Below are 26094 nucleotides of genomic sequence, written 5' to 3' on the forward strand. Positions count from 1 at the left end.
TGTCCAGCACAAAATCGTCACCGTTCCCCACGCAGGGACAATTCACGATCGACGCAAAGGTCGGACAAGACCTGGCAGTCAAAAGCAGCCCAGTCTAAGCCCAGAGGAGGAAAATCTGACTTTCTCCTCATCATAACTCACGGACTCCGGAAGACACCACACCTGTAGGCGGCCGACTTTTGCTCTTTCATCAAGTCTGGCTGCCTATTACAGAAGACAGGTGGGTCAGCGAACTAGTGTCTTCCGGATACAAGATAAAGTTCACCTCCAACCCTCCGGACCGTTTCTTCCTTTCTGTCCCCCCAAAACCACAGGCCAAGGCTCGTGCTTTCCGACAAGCGGTCTCCTCGCTTTTTCAAGCAGGAGTCATCGTACCGGTCCCCACGGCCGAGCGCTTCCGAGGGTTCTACTCCAATCTATTCGTAGTCCCCAAGAAAGGATGCAGTGTGCGGCCCATATTGGACCTAAAACAACTCAACAAATATGTACGGGGTCCGTCACTTCCGCATGGAGTCTCTTCGGTCCATCATTGCGTCCATGGAGAAGGGAGAATATGTCGCCTCCATAGACATACAAGACGCATACCTGCATATATCGATTGCACCTGCCCATCAGAGGTTTCTCAGGTTCGCAATCGACCAGGACCATTACCAGTTCGTGGCTCTCCTGTTCAGACTCGCCACGGCTCCCAGAATGTTTACCAAAGTCATGGCAACCACCATGGACGTCCTGCACTCCAGAGGCATAGTAGTCGTTCCATACTTGGACGATCTACTCATCAAGGCTCCCACCTTCAAGGACTGCGAGCTCATCGTCTCAATTACAATCGACACTGAGTCGCATTGGGCTGGTTAGTCAACCTACAAAGGTCATCACCAACCCTGAGTCAGTCTCTGACCTTCCTGGGAATGCTATTCAACACCTCCAGGGGTCTAGTGCTCCTTCCCAAGGACAAGGCACTGGCTCTCCGCCTAGGAGTTCGCACCCTCCTCCGCAAACCCCCTCGATCGCTCCGGTTTGCCATGAGAGTCCTCGGAAGGATGGGGGCAGCAATAGAAGCCATCCCATTTGCCCACTTTCTCCTCAGGCCTCTCCAACTAGCCATCCTCAAGTCCTGGGACAAAAACCCTTTCTCTGTCGACAGGGAGTTCCGGCTAACGTAGTCAACCAAGAGGTCCCTGCACTAGTGGCTCAAGCCAATCTCGCTAGCAAAAGGGAAATCCTCTCTCACAGGTCAATAGAAGGTTCTGACCACCGATGCGAGCCTGTCGGGTTGGGGTGCAGTGCACCTACACCACAGGGCAAGAGGTCCCCAGTGGAAGCGACCATGCCCATCAACATCCTGGAAATTTGTGCCATCCTCCTGGCATTGATGGCCTTTCATCACTTACTGGCAGCCTCTCATATCAGAATACAGTTGGACAATGCCACGGCTGTGGCATATGTGAATTACCAAGGGGGGACCCGCAGTACCCAGGCGATGCGAGAAGTGTCACACATCCTCCACTAGGTGGAGGACACAGGGTCGGTTCTCTCGGCGGTCCACATTCCAGGTGTGGACAACTGGGAAGCAGACCTCCTCAGCCGACAAGGAATAGACTCGGGAGAGTGGTCTCTCCATCCCGAAATTTTTGCCAGATTTGCCATTGCTGGGGGACCCTGGATGTGGACCTAATGGCATCCCACTTCAATGCCAAGGTCTCCAACTTCATGGCCAGAACACACGATCCGCGGTCGCTCGGAGCAGACGCTCTGGTTCAGGACTGGACCCAGTTCCAGCTTCTGTACATTTTTCCACCTCTCCCCCTGATAACCAGGGTGGTGAGGAAGATCAAGCAAGAGGGAGTTCCAACCATCCTAATCGCACCGGACTTGCCCAGACGTACATGGTACGCTGACACTGTACAACTTACAGTAGATGCCCCCTGGTGTCTCCCCGACCGCCCCGATCTTCTATCACAAGGCCCGTTCTACCACCAGAACTCAGGGGCTCTCAATTTGACGGCGTGGCCCTTGAGACCTGGGTTCTAACCCAGGCAGGGCTCTCGCCGGACGTCATTGGAACCATCATCAGGGCACGGAAGCCAGCCTCTGCCAAGGTCTATTACCGTACCTGGAAAGCTTTCTTTACCTGGTGCGAATCTCGTGGCCAGACTCCACTCCCTTATTCCTTACCCAAAGTACTTGGTTTTCTCCAATCGGGTCTGGAGGCCAGGCTGTCCCTGGGCTCGCTTACTAGCCAGGTGTCGGCCCTCTCAGTGCTTTTTCAAAGGCGCATTGCTACCAAGCCGCAAGTAAGGACTTTTCTTCAGGGGGTTTCCCGATTGGTTCCCCCCTACAGACAACCACTAGAAACGTGGGACCTCAACCTGGTCCTGACAGCATTGCAAGAACCACCCTTCGAACCCCTTAAGGAGGTCCCGCTCCGCCTTCTATCCCAGAAGGTGGTTTTCCTGGTGGCAATCACCTCGCTACGCAGGGTGTCTGAACTGACAGCACTCTGCTGCAGACGGCCCTTCCTGGTTTTTCACCAGGACAAGGTAGTTCTCCGTACGGTCCCATCCTTCCTTCCGAAGGTCGTGTCCCACTTCCACCTCAATGAGGAAATTTCACTGCCATCCTTTTGTCCGGTCCCGGTTCATAGAGTGGAGAAGGCTCTGCATACGCTTGACCATGTCAGGGCATTGCGTATATATGTGTCTAGGACTGCGTCCTTCCAGAGGTCTGATTCTCTTTTCCTCCTTCTGGAAGGCGGCCACAAAGGTCTGCCAGTCCAAAGCTACCCTTGCCAGGTGGATCAAATCCACCATACAAGAGGCCTACCACCTTAACCCCTTCATGACCGTGGGATTTTTCATTTTTCCGTGTTCGTTTTTCACTCCCCTCCTTCCCAGAGCCATAACTTTTTTATTTTTCCGTCAATTTGGCCACGTGAGGGCTTATTTTTTGCGGGACGAGTTGTACTTTTGAACGACATCATTGGTTTTACCATGTTGTGTACTAGAAAACGGGAAAAAAAATTCCAAGTGCGGTGAAATTACAAAAAAAGTGCAATCCCACACTTGTTTTTTGCTTGGCTTTTTTGCTAGGTTCACTAAATGCTAAAACTGACCTGCCGTTATGATTCTCCAGGTCATTACGAGTTCATAGACACCTAACATGACTAGGTTATTTTTTATCTAAGTGGTGAAAAAAAATTCCAAACTTTGCTAAAAAAAAAAAAATTGCGCCACTTTCCGATACTCGTAGCGTCTCCATTTTTCGTGATCTGGGGTCGGTTGAGGGCTTATTTTTTGCGTGCCGAGATGACGTTTTTAATGATAGCATTTTGGTGCAGATACATTCTTTTGATCGCCCGTTATTACATTTTAATGCAATGTCGCGGCGACCTAAAAAACGTAATTCTGGCGTTTTGAATTTTTTTCTCGCTACGCCGTTTAGCGATCAGGTTAATGCTTTTTTTTAATTGATGGATCGGGCGATTCTGAGCGCGGCGATACCAAATATGTGTAGATTTGATTTTTTTTTTATTGATTTATTTTGATTGGGGCGAAAGGGGGGTGATTTAAACTTTTATATTTTTATTTTTTTTCACATTTTTTTTAACTTTTTTTTTTTACTTTTGCCATGCTTCAATAGCCTCCATGGGAGGCTAGAAGTAGGCACAACTCGATTGCCTCTGCTACATAGCAGCGATCTGCTGATCGCTGCTATGTAGCAGAAATGGAGGTGTGCTGTGAGCGCCGACCACAGGGTGGCGCTCACAGCCACTGGCGATCAGTAACCATAGAGGTCTCAAGGACCTCTATGGTTACAATGGAGACGCATCGCCGACCCCCGATCATGTGACGGGGGTCGGCGATGACGTCATTTCCGGCCGCCCGGCCGGATGCGGTAGTTAAATGCTGCTGTCTGCATTTGACAGCGGCATTTAACTAGTTAATAGCGGCGGGTGAATCGCGATTTCACCCGCCGCTATTGCGGGCACATGTCAGCTGTTCAAAACAGCTGACATGTCCCGGCTTTGATGCGGGCTCACCGCGGAGCCCTGCATCAAAGCAGGGGAGCCGACATCGGACGGTATAGTACGTCCGATGTTGGTAAGGGGTTAAGTATTCTCCTCTTCCAGCCGTTATTACGGCACACTCTACTCGGGCGGTAGGGGCCTCCTGGGCCATTCGGCACCAGGCTTCGGCACAACAAGTTTGTAAGGAGGCCGCTTGGACTAGCCTACACACGTTTACTAAACACTACAGGGTTCATACCCAGTCCTCAGCGGACGCGAGCCTGGGTAGATGTGTTCTGCAGGCGGCGGTGCCCTAAGTGTAGCGGCCTGTCTGCACAATATTCGTCCATTGCTTCCCACCCAGGGACTGCTTTGGGACGTTCCATGGTCCTGTGTCCCCCAATGAGGCGACAGAGTAAAGGAGATTTTTGTGTACTCACCAAAAAATCTCTTTCTCTTAGCCTCTAATTGGGGGACACAGCTCCCACCCTGTTGCCCTTCCGGGCCGTTGTTATTGTCGAGTTCTCATATTGTTTGCTTGAGCTCGTACATAGTTGCCTTCTTATAGGCATGGTTATGTTATGCATGTCACGTTCCTCCTACTGCTTTTGCACAAAACTGGAGAATGCTGACGCCGTCCAGGGGTGTATACTGCAGAGGAGGAGCCACAGTTAATCTTTTTCAGATTATGCATAGTGTCGCCTCCTAGTGGACAGCAGCATAACACCCATAGTCCTATGTCCCCCAATTAGAGGCTAAGAGAAAGATTTCACGGTGAGTACACAAAAATCTTTTTTTCCTTACTGTATTTAGAAAATTGGTGTAGCTGGAATCACTTTAAGCAGTATGAATTTCATTCTCACCCCTTGTATTTCCATGATGTACCAGGATTAATAACAAGGGTGTGCTTTTTTCAGAAACATCACTTTCTGTCCATGGGATGTGTCTGGTCACTTGAAATGACGTTCACTTGCAATACCAGACATAGTCCATGGACAGACACACACACACACGTTCTGCAAAATGTTGTTCATGGGTGGATGCAAGATAATTTCTCTTTCATAACATTTTTTTGAAAATATTATGTTTAATAAATTGATTGTGATGGATTTTTCTTTACAGACAACATAAACTGGAGGAAGCTTTGCTGTTCTCTGGCCAGTTCATGGATGCTTTACAGGCACTGGTTGACTGGTTATACAAGGTAGAACCTCAATTGGCAGAAGATCAACCCGTGCATGGAGATTTGGACCTCGTAATGAACTTGATGGATGCCCATAAAGTACGTTTAAGTGCATTTACTCTTAAAATATTACATAGATTTGCACCTTTTATCTTTTGTGTGCTTATTTATCATTATAATTGTTTTATTTTATTTTTTTAATTTAGGTTTTCCAAAAAGAGCTTGGGAAGAGAACTAGCAGTGTTCAAGCCCTAAAGCGTTCTGCCAGGGAACTTTTGGATAGTAGCAGAGAGGATACTACCTGGGTAAAGGTTCAAGTCCAGGAACTTAGCACACGTTGGGATACTGTCTGCAAGCTGTCTGTGTCTAAACAGACCCGTCTGGAGCAAGCTCTGAAACAGGTGAATAACACAAATAAGGGCATAATATTTTTACAGAAAATCTACTTTAACATAGAATACTTTGAATTTGCCTAGTGAAATGCACTAAATGGTATTTTCTGCCTTTTAGGCTGAAGATTTCCGTAGTACCGTCCATGTGCTCCTGGAGTGGCTGTCAGAGGCAGAGCAGACTTTGCGTTTTCGGGGGGCCCTTCCTGATGATGCAGATGCTTTGCTGTCACTCATTGATGTTCACAAGGTGGGATGATAGTGCTGATAATAATACTGGCATCATCTAGTATGTTTTCCTCTTTCATTGTACATTCTGCATTTGGTTGCTTATTTAGCGAATGCTCTCTTTTACTTCTCTAGGATTTCATGAATAAAGTAGAAGAGAAACAGGTGGATGTGAACACCGCAGTCAGTATGGGCGAAAGGATCCTAATTGTATGCCATCCAGACTGTATCACCACGGTCAAGCACTGGATCACTATTATCCGGGCACGATTCGAAGAGGTATAGCCATAGTCCTAGTCCACAATGTAAACATTACTAAAAGCGATGTACAGACAGAATATTCCAGTGTTTATCTAGATATGAACAGCTCTGAACTGAGCATGGTTGATTTTTTTTTTAAATTTGACTACTGTAATTTATTTGGTTTTTAAACGGCTATTAAACCCCTGAGACAATAAAATGTTTAATCTTTTAAGGTTTTGACTTGGGGAAATCAACACCAACAGAGGTTACAAGCAGCTCTCTCTGATCTCATTGCCAATTCTGACCTACTGGATGAGTTGTTTAACTGGATCCAATGGGCAGAAACCACACTCATCCAAAGGGATCAGGACCCAATGCCTCAAAACATTGATCAAGTCAAAGCTCTTATCTCTGAACATCAGGTAAGATATGCACTGGTTATATATCTAATTTGGGGTCACTTGTACTGTTTAAAGGAGGAGTTGCTTTGGAGTACAAGTCTGCAGTCACTCTCTGTGATTAGACTTGTGAATCCTCACTGTGCGTGCACTGAACGCTGTGAAGAATATCCAGTGCTGGGAGCAGTCAGTCATGTGTAATCAAGTACGGTATGTGACTCGTATAATTCCAGCCATATTCCCACTAGACTTCTCCCGTCTCACTCAATCCACTTGTATTCAGTGAAGCCAGACACATCTAGTCAGCACATCACCACATATATGCAAATCACATACTTACGGTCATGTGGCCACCACTCCCAGCACCAAGGCCTGACAACCCCTTTAAAGAAGTATGTATAGAAAAAGAATGGAGGGCACCATAGAGCAGAATTTAATAAGAAAACGGGATCAATCCCACAGCATGCTAAAAGCATTAATGAATTCCAACACAAAGTAAAAGAACATGCTGATAGGGAGATCACCAAGATTACAAATAATGAAAACTTTATTAAAGTGGGCACACAGATCAACAATACTATAAAAACATTTAAAAACACACAAGAATAAATCCCTGGTTGATGTAATCTTCCCCATACAAACAGGACAGAAAAATAACAAAATAATAATAATAAAAAATAATAGAGGCTCAACCCAGCAATAAGTCCCAAACTGATATAGAGGACTCAGATAGCCGTCTAATACAAAAACAGTGTTGAAAATAGCACCTGGTAGGGTAGGTTGTGACTCAGTCTTATCTGTCCTAGGTCAAATAGATACCTATATCACAGAGATGCATGAATAAGAAACACACAAAGGGCAATAGAATGGGTTTCAGAGGTTCAGCTGTAGAGAACCAAGCTTGCTTTAAGGGTGCCGTCTCACAGTGGCATTTTGATCGCTACGACGGCACGATTCGTGACCGACACGCTCCTACGATCAGGGACCCCGCTGAGAATCGTACATCGTAGCAGATCGTTTGAAACTTTCTTTCGTCGTCTAGTGTCCCGCTGTGGCGGCATGATCGCATGGTGTAACAAAGGTGTGCACGATATTGTATACGATGTGCGCATAGTAACCAACGGCTTTTACATCGCACATACGTCATGAAATTATCGCTCCAGCGTCGTACATTGCAAACTATGACAGCAGTCTACGACGCTGGAGCGATATTGTTACGATGCTGGAGCGTCACGAATCGTGCCGTCGTAGCGATCAAAATGGCACTGTGAGACGGCACCCTAACACTGATATTATTAAAAGTGCACAATGTACCTAAAAAGATACTAGGACCACAAAGGCTGGTCTATAAAATGCATGAAAAATACACGTTCACAGTCAGACAATTGTAAGTATTAAACATTGAGCACGGCCAACCGAGACCCAGATGCATAGGGAACAAGAAAATGTATGTATACATTACAAAAGACGGCAGATAAACTGCTGGAAGATGAGAGCAGTCATGTTTGGAGATCGCAGGAGCCAAAATATAGTCCAGGAGTATAGGAGGAGTTGCTTTGGAGTACAAGTCTGCAGTCACTCTCTGTGATTAGACTTGTGAATCCTCACTGTGCTTGCACTGAACGCTGTGAAGAATATCCAGTGCTGGGAGCGGTCAGTCATGTGTAATCAAGTATGTGACTTGTATAATTCCAGCCACATTCCCACTAGACGTCTTTCGTCTCACTCAATCCACTTGTATTCAGTGAAGCCAGACACATCTAGTCAGCACATCGCCACGTATATGCAAATCACATACTCACGGTCATGTGGCCACCGCTCCCAGCACCAAGGCCTGACAACCCCTTTAAAGAAGTATGTTATCATACAGATTAAGCTATTGGCTTGTTATCAAGATAGCAATCTGAATTATAGTAACTCACTCATGTTATTTTACTGTTATCAAGGGCTCTTAAAAGGGAATCTGTCAGCAGGTTTTTGCTATGTAATCTGAAGATAGTGAGAGATAGAGGCTGAAACAGAATTAAGGGATGTGTCACTTGTCAAAGTGTGTACTGTTGTTTACTGAATGTTAAGAATTTATCACTAAGAGAGATTAATTTTGATGGACTATACTAGTCCAGCAACGCCCGCTTCTGTAATTAGCACCTCATTGTCTATGGACTTTGTACACAGAGAACCTGGTGTGGGCGGGGTTAGCTTTCTCAGCTCTGCTTCATTGTAAAACTAAAAGCGCTGCTTCTGTCAGAACTGCTGCACTCAGTAATCTAAGGCTAGGTTCTCATTGCGTTAATGGGTTAGCGCTAACGGACAGCGTTGCACGGCGAAAATGTCGCAATCAACGCCGTGCAACGGGTCCGTTAGCGCACCCATTGACAGCAATGTTCTTTCTGCCTGTAGGGCATCGCTAGCACGTGCCATTTTCAGCCCGAGCTAGCGATGTGCCGTTCTTTTGTGACGCGCCTCGGACGCTGCTTGCAGCGTCCGAGGTCCGTCCCTCGCTACCGCAGATTGGGAATCTGCGCTAGCGGGGACAGCGAACGCGGCCACAAAATAAACATTGCGTTAGCGCTATGCGCTTAACGGATTGCCCTAACGTAATGGGAACCTAGCCTAAGTGATAGAGTTGAATTCAGCTTCTCTTTGCCCAAATCAGGCTGCTCTCAGATGAGGTAGCAAAAACTCAGACAGATTCCCCTTAAAAAAAAAAAAAAAATGTTCCCATTCTCCCAGTAAAAAAAAAATAAATTGGTGTGCCCTATTATAATGGGGTATATTACAAGTGCTTCTCACTAAATTAGAATATCATCAAAAAGTTAATTTATTTCAGTTCTTCAATGCACAAAGTGAAACACATATATTCTATAGAGTCATTACAAACAGAGTAATCTATTTCAAGTGTTTATTTCTGTTAATGTTGATGATTATGGCTTACAGCCAATGAAAACCCAAAAGTCATTATCTCAGTAAATTAGAATAATTAACAAAAAACACCTACAAAGGCTTCCTAAGCGGTTATAAAGGTAGATCCTCCATGTCCAGGACTAGAAGATCCACCTCATCTTGAATCGCGGCAAAACCCCAGCCCACTTCCCATGCTGGGCGGCCGTCTCCTCTTCTTCTGGAACGTGTGGATCTCCTCAGTAGAGGACGCATGGGTCAGGGAAGTTGTTTCCTCGGGGTACAAAATAGACTTCGTTTCATGACCCCGGGATCGTTTCTTCGAATCCCGGCCTCCAAGAGACCCTGCCCTAGTTCCAGTTTTCTTTGCAGCCATCACTTCTCTCCTCACTCCGGGGTAATCGTTCCTGTCCCTGAAAAAGAACGGTTCACAGGGCGAACCTTTTTGTCGCACCGAAAAAAGACGGCAAGGTTCGTCCCATTCTGGATTTCAAATTGCTGAACAAGAGGGTTCTTCTCAGACACTTCAGGATGGAATCCCTTCTTTCAGTAATTGCTTCCATGGAGCCCAGGAATTTCTCTGTTCCATAGATATTCAGGACGCCTACCTCCACGTCCCGATATTCCCGGGACATCATCGATTTCTGCGTTTTGCGAAGATCATGGCAGCACTGATAGCCAACCTGAGGGTCAGAGGACTGGTACTCTTTCCGTACCTCGACGACATCCTCATCAAGGCTCCGTCCTTTTCTCAGGCTCAGGAGAGCCTGTCCATCGTCCTCGACACTCTAGCCCGTTTCGGGTGGCTTGTCAACAGGAAGAAATCCTGTCTTGTTCCTTCCCAGCGCCTTGTCTTCCTGAGCATGCTCTTCGACACTTGTCACACCAAAGTCTTCCTTCCCGAGGACAGGAGATCCATGCTTCGTCGGGACGTACGCTTACTCCAGGGTCCTCGTTTTCCCTCCTTCTGATCGGCCATGAAGGTTCTGGGGAAGATGGTAGCAACATTGGAAGCGATTCCCTTTGCCCAATTTCACTCTCGACCTCTTCAACAGGCCATCCTGTCACAGTGGGACAGGTCTGTATTCTCCCTGGATCGTCCGATCCGACTCTCTCCCCGGGTCAAAAGGTCACTCAACTGGTGGCTGACGTCACCTCTCATCTCCCAGGGCAGGTCCTTCCTTCCAGTCCACTGGCAGGTGGTGACGATGGACGCCAGCCTACTCGGCTGGGGTGCGGTGTTTCGCCACCTGACTGTTCAGGGTCGTTGGACGGCGCAGGAGTCTGCTCTGCCGATCAACGTCCTCGAGATTCGGGCCATTTTTCTCTTCGTCACTGGGAAAGGATTCTCAGGGGTCTACCTATAGGAATCCAGATGGACAATGCCACGGCGGTGGCATATGTCAACCATCAGGGGGGGACTCGGAGCTCCTTGGCCCTTGCCGAGGTATCCAAGATCCTCCTCTGGGCAGAGTCAACGGTCCCGGTGATATCCGTGGTGCACATCCCCGGCGTTGTCAATTGGGGCACCGATTTCCTCAGCCGCGAGGGCCTCGGCAGGGGAATGGTCCTTGCATCAGGAGGTCTTCCATCAGATTTGTTTTCGATGGGGGTCTCCGGACGTGGACCTCACGGCGTCCCGAATGAACAGGAAGGTTCCTTGGTTCGTCTCCAGGTCTCGCGACCCTCTCGCAGTGGGCGTCGATGCTCTGGCCGTTCCTTGGTCACAGTTCATGCTCCCCTATCTGTTCCCACCCTTTCCCTTGCTTCCCAAGCTGTTGAAAAAGGTCAAGGAGGAAGGGGTGTCAGTCATTCTGATCGCCCCGGATTGGCCCAGGAGATCTTGGTTCGCGGAGATCGTCAATCTTCTCGCGGACGCCACCTGGCGCCTTCCAGACAGACCCGATATGCTGTCTCAGGGTCCGATCTGCCACCCGAATTCTCGGTCGCTCAGTTTAATGGCTGTTGAGACCGCAGTTCTAAGAGCGTCCGGCCTTTCGGACCAGGTGATTCACAACCACGTTTCTCCTATGTCCTTTTCCCTGCCTTCCATTTTGGCTTTCCTTCAGGTGGGACTGGATTCGGGCCTTGCTCTTAGTTCCCCAAAGGGCCAGGTTTCGGCGCTATCAATCCTTTTTCAGAAGACTTTATCTTCTCGGCCACAGGTTAAGACCTTCCTTCAAGGAGTGACCCATGCTGTCCCTCCGTACAGGGCCCCTGTGGATGCATGGGATCTAAATCTGGTACTGGACGTTCTGAGGGTTTCCCCCTTTGAGCCTCTCAGGGAGGTTCTCCTGTCAGTTCTATCTCGGAAGGTGACCTTTCTTGTGGCCATCACTTCTATCCGCTGCGTTTCCGAGTTGGCGGCCCTCTCTTGCCGACCTCCTTTCTTGGTCATCCACCAGGACAAGGTGGTCCTCAGGCCTCCACCTTCATTTCTTCCTAAGGTGGTTTCCACCTTCCACCTCAACGAGGACATCGTTCTACCTTCCCTTTGCCCAGCTCCAACTCATCCTCTGGAGTGATCGTTGAACAAGCTGGACCTCGTCAGGGCAGTGAGGATCTACCTGGTTAGAACGTCCGCTTTCCGGAAGACGGATTCCTTTTTCGTCATTCCTGATGGCACGCGCAGAGGCCTGCCGGCTTCCAAGGCGACTATTGCTCGCTGGATCAGAACGGCAATTTTGGAGGCTTACCAGGTCAAGAACAGAGTTCCCTCTCTTGGGACAAAGGTTCACTCTACCCGGGCAGTCGGCGCCTCCTGGGCGGTGCACCACAGGGCTTCCGCCCTACAGCACTGCAAAGCAGCAACTTGGTCTTCCATCCACACGTTCGCCAAATTTTACAGGGTCCAAACCTACGCTTCGGCGGACGCTAGCCTAGGCAGAAGGATCTTGCAGGTGGCAGTGGTGAGCCCTCTGACCTGATGGAAGTCTGTTTTTCCCACCCCAGGGACTGCTTTTGGGCATCCCATGGTTCCTGTGTCCCCCAATGAGAGGCGATAGAAACAGGATTTTGGTTGCTTACCGTAAAATCTGTTTCTCGGAGCCTCTATTGGGGGACACAGCACCCTCCCATGTTAGGCTAGGTTCCTATTGCGTTATGGCGGTACATTTAACGGACTACGTTACACCGCGGCATAACGCAGTGTAACGTAGTCCGTTAACGCCGCCATCGCCATGTTGTGCTTTATTCTATGACTGCTCTCACGTTTACAGTTCTCATGTTTGTGGTTATGTTTCAACCTTGTTATTTATCTCCTACTGCTTTCTCACTAACTGAAGAGTATAATGCCAATCGGTGGGGTATACACTGCAGAGGAGGAGCTAACTTTTTTTGTGCATAGTGTCAGCCTTCTAGTGGCAGCAGCATATACCCATGGTTCCTGTGTCCCCCAATGGAGGCTCCGAGAAACAGATTTTACAGTAAGCAACCAAAAATCCTGTTTTTGATGATATTCTAATTTAGTGAGAAGCACTTGAATATACATTTTTATCACTATTAAAAAGCTAGGATCTTACTGATTAGCCACAGAAAACAACTGGGCCAGATCTGGTTATTTTATTAGCACAAAGCAGTTATTACTGAAATCCAATTATAGGAATTGTTGTGTCTGGAGTAAATTAATGCATGGATAACATAACAAAATATGACCATGAACATGCGTGTTTCCACAGATACCATATAGAAATCTTACTATTCTTCATATTGTATAGAAGGACAATGTTCATATGGATGAGTGACATTTGACAAGCCTTTTGTATATTCTTTATGAAGGTGTTTATGGAGGAAATGACTCAGAAACAACCAGATGTGGATAGAGTTACAAAGACATACAAGAGGAAAACAGACCCTAACCACTCTTCATTCAATGACAAGACCCGAAACCGTGAGTGGGCATTACTGTTTTATCAAATCATGACCGGTGTTGTGTTTTATTTTTCGAATGAGTATTACATGTATTACATATTGGTTATCACATCATGTTTTTATCCACCACAGTATTACAGCTAATTATTATTTAACACTTCTAGGATTGAACATTAATGTCTATGTGAAAAGGTTATAATTCGGATTTTTACAATGCAACTAGATTACTTTATTTTCTTTTTAGGGAAGCCTGCAGTGCAGTCCACCCCACCTATTTTTCAGGTGCCCTCCCAGTCAGAAACCAAAAACCCAAGGATCAACCAGCTCTCTGCCCGTTGGCAGCAGGTGTGGCTGTTGGCTTTGGAGAGACAGCGGAAGCTTAATGATGCCCTAGACAGGTTGGAAGAGGTAGGGTGGCACATATTCTAGTGAGCAGTGTATTTCCCTGCACGGTTGTCAGATTCTCGAAGGCTTTGGGTTGTGAAACTTCCTTTCTTTCTTTCTTTTTTTTTAAGTTAAAAGAATTTGCCAATTTTGACTTTGACATCTGGAGGAAGAAATACATGCGGTGGATGAATCACAAGAAATCTCGGGTGATGGATTTCTTCCGCAGGATAGACAAAGACCAGGATGGCAAAATAACCAGACAAGAATTTATTGATGGAATATTGGCATCCAGTAAGTAGACCGGTTCTAGGATGTCCACATGATGGTGCGGGAATCTTTAGGGTTCATCCCCTTTAGTCAGTGACCAACATTTGATGTCTTCTGCAGAATTTCCAACCACAAAGCTTGAAATGACAGCTGTAGCCGATATCTTTGACCGGGATGGCGATGGATACATCGATTATTACGAGTTCGTAGCCGCTCTTCATCCCAATAAAGATGCTTACCGGCCAACTACCGATGCAGATAAGATTGAGGATGAAGTAAGTGATTATCTTTTATTAGCAAGGATGTTGTCTTTTTCTAGCAGCTTTTGTATGCCAGGGCTTATGTCTGACTTATTCCCTTAAAGGTCACCAGGCAGGTGGCACAATGCAAATGTGCAAAGAGATTCCAAGTGGAACAGATTGGGGAGAATAAATACCGGGTGAGCAGTGTTTGTTTCTTTGTGACAGTAATGAGATTTTGGTAGATTTAGTATGTATGATGGAGGTTAAGGTGAGGATCAATCTTATGCACACTGAATATATCATTATTCTATGCCTTGCAGGGTTAGGTGTAAGTAATTAAAATTTAGGAGAGCATCTCTATTTGCTAATGTGAACTACAAATGTAACCCCTTAACGACCAGAAGTATTTTTGGTTTTGAGTTTTCATTTTTTTGATCCCCTTCTTCCCAGAGCCATACATTTTTTCTTATTTTGTGGTCAAAATGGCCATGTGAGGGCTTGTTTTTGCGGGAGGAGTTGTACTTTTGAACGACACCATTGGTTTTAACATATCGTGTATTGGAAAACGGGAAAAAATTCCAAGTGCGGTGAAATTGCAAAAAAGTGCAATGCCACACTTGTTTTTTGTTTGGCTTTTTTTATAGTGTTCACTAAATGCTAAAACTGACCTGCCATTATGATTCTCCAGGTCGTTATGAGTTCACAGACACCAAACATGTCTAGGTTCTTTTTTTATCTAAGTGGTGAAAAAAATTCCAAACTTTGTTAAACAAAAAAAAAATTGAGCTATTTTCCGATGCCCATAGCGTCTCCATTTTTCGTGATCTGGGGTTGGGTGAGGGCTTCTGTTTTGCACACCAAGCTGACATTTTATTTATACCATTTTGGTGCAGATACGCATGTTAATTGCGGCTGTCAAGAGTTTGACAGCTGCATTTAACGGTTTAATAGACACGGGTGGGATCGCGATTCCACCTGCAGCTGTTCAAAACAGCTGACATGTGCCGGGAAAGATGTGGGCTCATAGCCGGAGCCCACCTCAAAGGGAGGGAGTCCAACATCAGCGTAAATATGTCAGAAAGAGGTTAAAGGCCTTGTCCAATGATTGAAAATTCCATTTCTCTGTTACATAAGACAGAATATTTTTTTTTTCAGTTGACATTTTAATGATCCTGTGTCTGTATATTACTATCATATACATGCTACAGCGCCCCCTGCTGGGTTTTTTTTTTTTTTTTCATATTTTCTTCCTAGTGCATCCAAATATTGTGTTGAGTTTTGGCAACAAGATGCCACTTCTGGGTGTCATTGAGTTTCGCCACCGTAATAGATATTGTGAAATCCATCACTGCCGGTAGGACTGCACTTCTGAGAGCACGTCTGTCTACCGGCAGGGGACATATTAGCTGGTCAGCTTACGGGGGAATTAAAGCAGCAACGGGGGGCGCCACAACAAGTCTGTGCAAAATCTATATACAAGAGCATTTTTCTTATTGCTTCCACTTAAGAATATGCATTGTAGCATTTCTTGTGTAAATGACTGGTTATATGTATGCTTTCTATAGTGAGGTGCAATACTAGTCACTAATAGACAGCGCTGTGTTTTTGCTGTTTTTATGTAACTAAAGAATTTTCTCTTTCTTCCTGTGCTTTTTCATGTAGTTCTTCCTAGGGAACCAGGTACAGTGCATTCTGACGCTGCCTCTTTTCTGCCCAAATAATCACATGCTTACTTACTAAATTGATTTTTTTCCTGTTGTGATAGCTTTAAAATTCTGACAATCACAGTAATGTGTTCTGAGTTGTTTAGAAAAGGGTGTTCAGACCTGCCTCTCACGCAAATAAACCCACAGTGCTTCAATGTGTGGAGGAGTCTGCATGTCCCAGTGAACAGCTGTATTAATTCTCGGGGTGTTTGCATCGTGATCTCCATCGCAGTTAAAGGTGACTGGGGCCTTCATGTGAGATGCACCCTGACGATCTCAATGTGGGAACTTATACCTGCAATCTGCTGATAGGATTGTAATAAAAGTTTCCCCCAAATTACTGAGACGTAGCTCTTACAGGAGCCCATTATCCGGACAGCTGCCAAAGCATGCCATCAGATCTCTCATCATTTAGTCATGTGAATAGGACCATGTCAGTGTGGGCCAACTAACTCCATTTCCATAACTAATCCAACAAATCAATGGTAGGGGGTGCTGTGGATGCCTTGTATTCACACCCTAGTAGATCTTGGGTGAAGATGACAATCAATAGCCAGATTTTCCTGGATATAATTGGTGGCTAAAATCCCAAATTGCTGAATGTGCAATGACTGAGGCATGTTCTCCAGATCTACAGCAATATTCATTCTCTGTTAATGTGTGTGCACACATTGATTCATTTTGTGCAATGAGTCCATGAACACACACACATTTCCGTATATGTTTCCCTATAGATGTCTTTGCTGGTATGTGGGCATTTTCGGGCACGAGCTTTGCTGTAAATAACCAGTTGTCTGGTTTTCACAGTTTGGAGACTCTCAGCAGTTGCGCTTGGTCCGTATACTGCGCAGCACTGTGATGGTCCGGGTTGGAGGAGGCTGGATGGCTCTAGATGAATTTTTGGTGAAAAACGATCCTTGCCGAGGTAAGAATTTTTGCTGCCCAAAATAGAACACTGTTCATACTTATAAAGCTCTTGTTTTTTTCCCTTGGATTCAGTAAAAAGTTAAAACTTTCAAAATGGAAAAAAAATAGATTAAAATTTAAAAAGAAAACTGCCCGCACTGAATTGTAAAGTCCTGCAGGACCTGTTGGTGCTATATAAACAATAATTCTTACTATTATTATTACAGCGCCATTTATTCCATGGCGATTTACATGTGACATGTTACAATCAATTATGATGATCATCGGTACGACTATAATATTGCTTTTCATGTCACGGTTACTGCATTAATGCAATTGTTTTTTTTTTTTTTCGATTGCACCATACAAAAAGATGTGGAAAAGTTTTTTTCAATACATTGTATGGTGGTCCATTAATGGTACCCTAAAATAAATGTAACTGGAGACCACTTCTGTCACCTTCAAGCACTTTGCCATTAGATGACCTTTACATATATGGATCAGGAGAAGCAAGGCGACTTTCAGTTTTCCCTAGTGCTAACTAAAAATGGCCCCTATAGGCAGCTCTGATGTTGGTGCAATAATGTCTAATACTTAAATCCAGCCACCAGAGGGCAGTATGACTGCATTTGGACAAAGCACGAGTAGTTCTGCTTGATACTTGCTTTGCTGATTTGCCTGCTGCATGGAGCATATCTGTCTGTGGTAGTGCATGTAGTCACTGATCTAGGACCTGATATGCACGTCCTCTTCTTTCCATCATAACCTGTTTCTGTTCATTTAAAGGGCATCTGTCATCAGTTTTTTAGCTATGTAATCTGAAGACAGCATGAGGTTAGATGTTGAGTTACAGATTTCAGGGATGTGTCACTTATTAGGCTGTGTGCTGTTGACTTAATACAATGAATGTTTTGTCACCAGGAGATAATCGCTGCCTGGACTACACCTCACTTGAACCCTGGTCTGACCACGCCCCCTCCTCTGATTAGCAGCTCACTGTCAATAGACCATGTATGCAGAAAGCTGTCGTGTGGGCTGGGTTAGCTTTCTTGAGCTCGGCTACATCTAAAAAGTCTGATAGATTACTGAGTGCACCAGTTATGATGACACAAAGTGATTCAAGGTTAGAATTGAGGTCTTTTTTCCTATTATGCTGCTCTGAGAAGAGGTAACAAAAACCTGGAGACAGATTCCTTTAAAAGATTGGTTACATAATGAGCCCTGTTTAAACCGTTATCGTGCTAAGCATTTGTCTTTGGCTGTACCCATTGCATGCCTTACATCATGTCCATTTCTCCCCTCTGCACCTCTTTATCCTTCTTAGTTCACCATCCAGGAATTAAATTAAAGAGAACTGATTCCGTCTCATCCATAGGTTTGGGTAACTGCTCTTGCTTTTTAGATGTGCTTTTTGGTATTCCAAGCTTTGTGTTCTATCGTACGCACAAAAAGAACTATATATTGTATTTACGTCTTATGGATAAATAGCAATGTCCACTTCACATTGCTCTGTTTGGAATTGGCATTAAGGTGATGGTTTCCACCACAATTAGTTTTTTTTATAATAAGCTGGTAGCATGGTAGGAAGAAATATAGAAAAAACAATGTTTGGTGACAATCTCTCATAAAGGTACAAGTTGCAGTAATTATGAGTTATGATTTTCAGAAATTAAGCATCTTCTACTAAGTGCAAAAACCTGTGTGTAGAGATGAAAGCTCCAGGCATTTTGGCACCATGTATACAAATCATTATCATGTTTTCTCCTGTACTTGAGAATGCAGTCACACTAAGAATTAATCCTACTATGCAGGCTTTTGTTCTTCGCACAAGCAAGTGCTCCTTAAAGGGGTTTTCCAGAAACAGGAAAAATAACTAAAGAAAATATGAATATACATAAATTCCTTTAACCACTTAACGTCCAATGACAGGACAGAGTCCGTCATTGGACGCCTCCGATGATGAGCCCACATTTTTTCCGGCACATGACATTGCAATCCACCCGCAGCTGTTAACATGTTAAATGCCGCTGTCAAACTGACAGCGACATTTCACATGCACGCGCAGGAAGCGCCTTATTACCTCCTCCCATCAGCGCCCGTGTCATATGACTTCAGGTCGCCGATGGGTTGGCATGACAACAAGAGACCTCTATGGTTGTAACTGCCGGATTGCTATGAGTATCACCTGGTGGCCGGCGCTCATAGCAAGTGTGTAATTCTGCTACATACAGGTGATCTGATCATGGCCTGTATGTAGCAGAGCTAATTGAGTTATGGCAGCTTCTAATCTCGCATGGAGATTGTTGAAGCATGCCAAAAGTGAAAAAAAAATATGTTTTTAAAAATATAAAAGTTCAAATCACCCACCCTTTGCCCCATTTAAAATAAAAAAGTTAAATAAAAAAAAATCAAACATACACATATTTGGTATCGCCACTTTCAGAATCACCCAATATATCAATAATAAAAAAAAAGGGTTAACCAGATCGCTAAACGGCGTAGCGAGAAAAAAGTCAAAACGCCAGAATTACGTTTTTTTTTTTGTAGCCGCGACATTGCATTAAAATGCAATGACGGGCGATCAAAAGAACGTATCTGCACAAAAGTGGTATCATTAAAAACGACAGCCCGGCACGCAAAAAAATAAGCCCTCATCCGACCCCAGATCACAAAAAATGGAGACGCTACAGGTATCAGAAAATGGGCCTTTTTTTTTTAAACAAAGTTTGGAATTTTTTTTTGCCACTTACATGTTTGGTGTCTATGAACTCGTAATGACCTGGAGAATCATAATGGTGGGTCAGTTTTAGCATTTAGTGAACCCAGCAAAAAAAAAAACCAAACAAACAAAAAACAAGTGTGGGATTGCACTTTTTTTGCAATTTCACCACACTTGGAATTTTTTCTCCCGTTGTCGAGTACAAGACATGGTAAAACCAATGATGTCGTTCAAAAGTACAACTCGTCCCGCAAAAAATAAACCCTCACATGGCCATATTGACGGAAAAATAAAAAAGTTCTGACCATAGGAATAAGGGGAGAAAAAATGGAAATGCAAAAACTGAAATACCCCTGATCCTTAAGGGGTTAATTGGCACATGGGATGTAATCACTATAGCACATCAAAATGGCTGTGGGCTTGTTACACTGTCAGAAGCTGTTTCCTAGATTGTTAAAGGGGTTGTCCAGGATTGGGGCTCAAGTCTTCAGGCAGTTTATCAGACTTGTGAATCCTCACAGTGCCTGCTGTCAGGATTGTCTGGTGCTGTCATGTGATTGCAAGTATGGGATTTGCATATTTCTGGTCACATTCCGTTCACTTGTATTGAGATAGGCCACGCATGTCTAGTTTATGACATACTTGCAATCACGATTCTGTATGCTCCTGGCCCGGAGGATCCTGACAAGGTGCACACTGAGGATTCCGAAGTCTGCTCTAATGCTGAGCCCTCAGTCAGTCAGTGAAGGAGGTGTGAATACAGCGGTCGCTCTCTAGACATATAGCGGTACCTGAAACCACATCCTTTCACCACTATGACCTATGACTGGAAGCCGAACGCTGACAGAGGAAATAAAGATCACTTCCTCCTGGCAGCGGTGCTCTCAGTGCGGACGCCACATGGTCTCAGAACACTATTACCCAGCAGAATATCCCCGTATCTGAAGGCTAATAGCATTATTTTACATGAACGGTTCCCTTTATCATTCTGAAACCACTTTCTGTCATTGTAATAAAACAGTGGCCATTTTAAATCAATTAAAACTTGTCCCCAGAAGTGCACAATCCCTTTTAAAGGGAATCTGTCACTCTCTGAGACGCTGTTAGGTTATTACTATGGGCATACAGGTGAGAGGATGATTTTAACCATTCTAGGTGTATTCTTTCATATCTGCAGTCTTGTTGCTGAGAAATAGACTTTTAATCTCTAATGTTGGTTAGTTCTTCCTGGATCCGGGGTGTGCAGTGCCTGGAAGAAATCCCTTCCTCCGGTGTTAATTTGCACCTCACAGTGCCACGTGACCTGCAGTTGTGGCACCGGAATCCCGCGCCTTCAAGCGTGCGATTGTGTACATTTTCCACTAGTTTTTTTTTTTTTTTTATTCTTGAAGATTCACTTGACTCAGTGAGGTACATGCTGCATAATTACTGCAGCTTTTTACTTCTGCCATCTTCTCTTTCTCTACCACGTCTTCTTGCTCCTCTCAGTATAGTGATCGTCCTGCCTTGTGGGACATACACAGGGGATGTATAGAGTCTATAGGCTTCTCCAGTAATGTGGTGTAAGTAGGGATTACATGTCATTTGCAGGTATTATATAACGTGTGTGGCTTATCAAATGGTTAACTCTTAACCTAACCCATGTTCGCCTGCTATATGTTAACGTGTTTTGCGGAACTAAAAGTGTCTTGCTTGCTTACAACTTTTGCTCATCTTGCAAGTGCAGTTACAGGAGATGTAACCTCACCTCTGCATATTTCTCTTATTTAGCAAGGGGAAGGACTAATCTCGAGCTGCGAGAGAAGTTTATACTACCCGAAGGAGTTTCCCAGGGAATGACTCCTTTCAGGTCACGAGGGCGAAGGTCAAAACCGTCTTCCAGGACTGCCTCTCCTACTAGGTCCAGCTCTAGTGCCAGCCAGAGTAACCATAGCTGTACATCCGTCCCATCCTCACCCGCTACTCCTGCAAGTGGTTCAAAGGTAAGTTTTGCTCATGACTAGTCTGACATTATCCTGTGTATCGTGGGGTGTCACCAGAGGTTTGAAGAGCAGTACCTTTGGCTTTACAGATTCTTAATGCCATGCGTCTCTTGTTATTTTTGAGGTTTAAAAAGATTGACAAAAGTAGACTGTTCGGGTTTAATAGTGGGATCTTTCATGAACAATTACACCTTCTTTGAGTACTTCTAGTACTTATGGAAAGTGATGTCTGCTATGATATGGAGGGGATGGATGCATAAAGCACGTCTTCATAGCAAAGTAATCCTTTAGTAACTTTTATGCAAGAGACCAAGGTACTCTACACCAGGGGTCCCCAACTCCAGTCCTCAAGGCCCACCAACATGTCATGTTTTCAGGATTTCCTTAGTCTTGCCCAGGTAATAATTGCATCACCTGTGCAATGCAAAGGAAATCCTGAAAACATGACCTGTTGGTGGGCCTTGAGGACTGGAGTTGGGGACCTCTGCTCTACACAGACTTAATGTTATGTAACCTTTAAAAGCCATCATTTTTAAAAGTAGTAATAATCAAAGAATGTTAATTATTACTACTACTACCCATTTATATCCCCCCTCCATGGTTACTGACTACAAATAAACCCTGTGTAGTCTGATCCTAGAGTTGTGATATGCGTCATACATTTACATTCATATAAAAGCCAATGGAAAGGAGAAACACAGGTTCTTTACATAGCGGAACATTTGGGGATGAAAGGCAGAAATGTATCTCGGCTTCTAAGAGAAGGTTGGGACATATGTCTTCACTAACGCTCCATTCGCCTCATTCTCCGGATTGGTGGTGGTCTTAGATTTCGGTCCCCCACTTATTATGAAGCAACAGTATCAATGTGTGTTGTGTATCAACAGTAGCAATGTGCCATCAGTGTATAACATGGGAAAACCCATGCAATGGGCTGAGTTTCTCCAGATGGTTTCTTTGATTTAGACATTAAATGTTACCTTGTCTACGTGATCTGCTTTAGTATTGTGTTCAGATTTTTGTTTGTTTCTTCATCTCCGCTCACTTCCCTCATCCGTCCTGTGTGTCATTGCCCCTCCCGCAGACCCCACAGCAGCCATCTCGCTGTTACGAGAAGCCCTGGCTTGTAAACAGCAAGGCTGGCACGCCCTCTAGGGGCTCCGAATACTCAGACTACCAGATTCCATCATGTGAGGTACAGTATGGTCCTCCAACAATAGAGCCTCCACCCTTTCCAAGAGCCATCTTCCTGCTAACACTCTGCCTCGTCATGTTTTCTAGAATTAACTAACAATTGTCTTTGGAATGGATGAGAAATACTTGTCATTATCCAAACAAATCAACTTTCCCATTTTTGATCAGTTTCCTTCTAATATGTGAGGGTTAAGGCATGTTGACATAGACACTGGTTGGAAAACTAAAGAATGGTGTCTCTATACTAAAATTACCATGGATTTTTTTCCCTCCGATATTAATGCATGATTTTGTAATTCACTAAGATTTCTGCCAATTCTAAATCTTAATTCTTTCAGACTGGTGTTGACTCAAAATGCCATAAAAATATAGAGAAGATTGCACGCATGCTCCTTCAGTCAATAGACCGTCACTTGTATGCACTGCCTTCACTTAACTGCACAGTATCATGATGAGCGTTAAGCATGGTCAATTGTTTCTGTTCACTTTAAAAAATGGTTTTCTTATGTTGATATTCTGGAATTTCGACTTATCGACACCACTACAGAATTAAGATTTATTGTACTTTTGTAAGATAATTCATTGCTTTGGGGTATTTCTACCTTGTTTCCAGTACAACATGCTAGAAATGCCTTTATTGACATAGATTATAGAAATATTCATGTAATACCACTACCAGCGTGCAGCCCGATAACATTGGATTTGACCCAAGCAGAGACTGTATCTACACCAGCCTGAAGACATAAACACATTGACGGCCCTAGATTTCTGACTTCTTAGTGCTGGTGGTATCAGTCTTGTTGAAGCGATGATGCAGTAACAGAGCGTTGTAGTGTGATAGTGAATAGAACCTTACTTAGATTGTGTTGTTTATTGCTATGTATAGTAGTAGTAAAACAGCATTTCTTTTTCCCTTTTCAAGCAAACCATAAAAGAGTGTAACTGTTGGCTTGTCTGTCTATTGCATTGAGTCCTTTGTAATTTATTATGTTATGGGCATTTTAAGGTAACGCCGGCGCAAAGCAGCAAAATGAAGAAAGCTGCTATCCATACGAGTCGCTCCTCCCTGACAGGAGACATGTCTGGAACCACCCCATCTGGTGCCAAATCAAGTCGCCCTGGTACGTAATATCCTAAATACTATGGCGCCTTTATTGGTAATGTTCATTTTCAGCAGTGTGCCATAAATCTCTAAGGGTATGTGCACACGTCAGGATTTCTTGCAGAAATTTCCTGAAGAAAACCGGAAATTTTCTGCAAGAAATCCGCTTTTTTTTTTTTTGCGTTTTTTTGCGGGTTTCTTAGCATTTTGCAAGCGTAATTAGCTTGAAGAATGCTAAAGTTTTCCAAGCGCTCTGTAGCATCGCTTGGAAATCTGACTGACCGGTTGGTCACACTTGTCAAACATAGTGTTTGACAAGTGTGACCAACTTTTTACTATAGATGCTGCCTAAGCAGCATCAATAGAAAAGGATATCATGTTAAAAATAATTAAAAAAATGGTTATACTCACCCTCTGCAGACAGCCGATGTCCTCTGCGGCGTCCGTTCCTATAGATGGTGCGCGCAGGACCTTCGATGACGTCGCGGTCACGTTAGCGGTCGCGCGACCAATCACAGGACCGCGACGTCATCGCAGATCCTTCACACAGAGCATCTATAGGAATGGAAGCGGCAGCGTGCACCGCTGAGAGTCGGGAAGACATCGAGGGTGAGTATATCACTATTTTTTATTTTAATTCTTTTTTTTTTTTTACCAATTATATGGTGCCCAGTCCGTGGAGGAAAGTCTCCTCTCCTCCACCCTGGGTACCAACCGCACATAATCTGCTTACTTCCCGCATGGTGTGCACAGCCCCATGCGGAAAGTAAGCAGATCAATGCATTCCTAGGTGTGCGGAGTCACCGCAATTCCGCAAATTTAATGAACATGTTGCTTTTTTTTCCGCAATGCAATTTTTTTTTTTTTGCGGAAAAAATGCAACATTTGCACAAAAAATGCAGAATACATTTTAAATAATAGGAGGCATATGTAAGCGTTTTTTTTCGCGTTTTTATCACGTTTTTATAGCGAAAAATACTGTACGTGTGCACATGGCCTAATGGTGATTGTACAATGGAAAAGGTTATTGTTCCTGACCATTATCTATTCTAATCGTTGTATTTTTGCTCCTGAAATCGTAACCTTGTGCCAACAAGCTCAGGCTCTGTTGAGACCTTGCCTGATTTGTCCTTCCAGGGTACTTGCAGTAAAGGTCTCCTGAAGCATACACTCAGTAAAGGTCTCCTGAAGCATACACTATGTCTTTCTTGCAGCCTTCCCGTGAATTGGAAAATTAAATTAAATATTAAGTTTAAAAAAAATAAGGCCTGTCGAAAAGGTCTATAAAGTATTTCCCAGTTTATATGACAGGAGAAATATTGTATGCAGGAAAAAAACTGTGGGACAGAAAATCCAATGAGAGAGGTCAAGTAATAGCCGGAAAATTGCTCATCTGGTACGGTTGTGTTATACACAAGAAAAACTGAGTCCTGAGGAAATCAGCTGCTGCAGATCCACGGGTTAAGAAAACCATAGATGGACAGAAGTGTGGATAATATGTTGCTCCACAGTGCTGCTGAAGAAGATCCAAATGAAAAATCATCTGATTGTGGTTATATTCTTATGAAGAAGTTGGAGAAGTCTTTGAAACACATTGAGGGTATGTGCACACGTAGAATAGTCCTCTACGGATTTTTCCGCAGCGGATTTGATAAATCTGCAGGGCAAAAACGCTGCATTTTTGCTGCAGATTTACCGCGGTTTTTGTGCGGTTTTCACTGCGGTTTTACAACTGCGGATTTCTATTGGAGCAGGTGTAAAACCGCTGCGGAATCCGCAGAAAGAAGTGACATGCTGCGGAATGTAAACCGCTGCATTTCCGTGCGTTTTTTTCCGCAGCATGTGCACAGCGTTTTCTGTTTCCCATAGGTTTACATTATAATGTAAACTCATGGGAAACTGCTGCGGAACTGCAGCTGTGGAAACGCTACGGATCCGCAGCAAAATCCGCATAGTGTGCACATAGCCTGATAATAAAACCACATCAAGTTTTATTGTGTCTCCTGGATTTTTCCTTTAGATCTTCTTTAGCAGTGCAGAGGGAACCACATATTATCCATACTTCTGTCCTAGGAGAAATATTGTATCTTGATTTGGAGTAAAATGTGTTAAAGATGATTATCTTAACACAGCAACATCAGACTTTTAAAGCAAATAGTATGTGATAAATGGTAAAATAAATTAACTTGGAGGGTAAAAGTCAATACGCTTTGTAATACACATCCTGTGTGAAAGGGAGCTGCGAAGGAGACGTGTTTTCTTTGTACATACAGATTCTCATCAATTCATTTATGGGCACTGTGGTCGTAGACAGTGGCAACTCCTATGCAGCCGCTATGGGGCACGTGAGTCAGAGGGGGGGGGGGCCCGT

General features: G+C 44.4%; 1 protein-coding gene across 20 annotated transcripts in view; it reads left to right on the forward strand.

Moving 5' to 3' along the window:
• MACF1 (microtubule actin crosslinking factor 1) overlaps positions 1-26094 on the forward strand; it is a 343633-nt gene that overhangs the window by 313936 nt on the left and 3603 nt on the right. For 8 of the 20 annotated variants that reach the window (XM_069757084.1, XM_069757099.1, XM_069757092.1 and 5 more), the window contains 16 exons: positions 5129-5288; positions 5396-5590; positions 5700-5828; positions 5942-6085; positions 6283-6471; positions 13126-13237; positions 13463-13626; positions 13734-13896; positions 13993-14147; positions 14237-14311; positions 15777-15794; positions 16628-16745; positions 18051-18107; positions 21216-21427; positions 22512-22622; positions 23628-23742. In XM_069757084.1, coding sequence (XP_069613185.1) covers positions 5129-5288; positions 5396-5590; positions 5700-5828; positions 5942-6085; positions 6283-6471; positions 13126-13237; positions 13463-13626; positions 13734-13896; positions 13993-14147; positions 14237-14311; positions 15777-15794; positions 16628-16745; positions 18051-18107; positions 21216-21427; positions 22512-22622; positions 23628-23742 — 2117 coding nt within the window. The remainder of the gene's footprint in view (positions 1-5128; positions 5289-5395; positions 5591-5699; positions 5829-5941; positions 6086-6282; positions 6472-13125; positions 13238-13462; positions 13627-13733; positions 13897-13992; positions 14148-14236; positions 14312-15776; positions 15795-16627; positions 16746-18050; positions 18108-21215; positions 21428-22511; positions 22623-23627; positions 23743-26094) is intronic. The other 12 variants (XM_069757094.1, XM_069757097.1, XM_069757085.1 and 9 more) reach the window with 6 other exon arrangements.

This window comes from Ranitomeya imitator, chromosome 3, assembly GCF_032444005.1.
Source record: "Ranitomeya imitator isolate aRanImi1 chromosome 3, aRanImi1.pri, whole genome shotgun sequence".
NCBI classification, from domain to species: domain Eukaryota; kingdom Metazoa; phylum Chordata; class Amphibia; order Anura; family Dendrobatidae; genus Ranitomeya; species Ranitomeya imitator.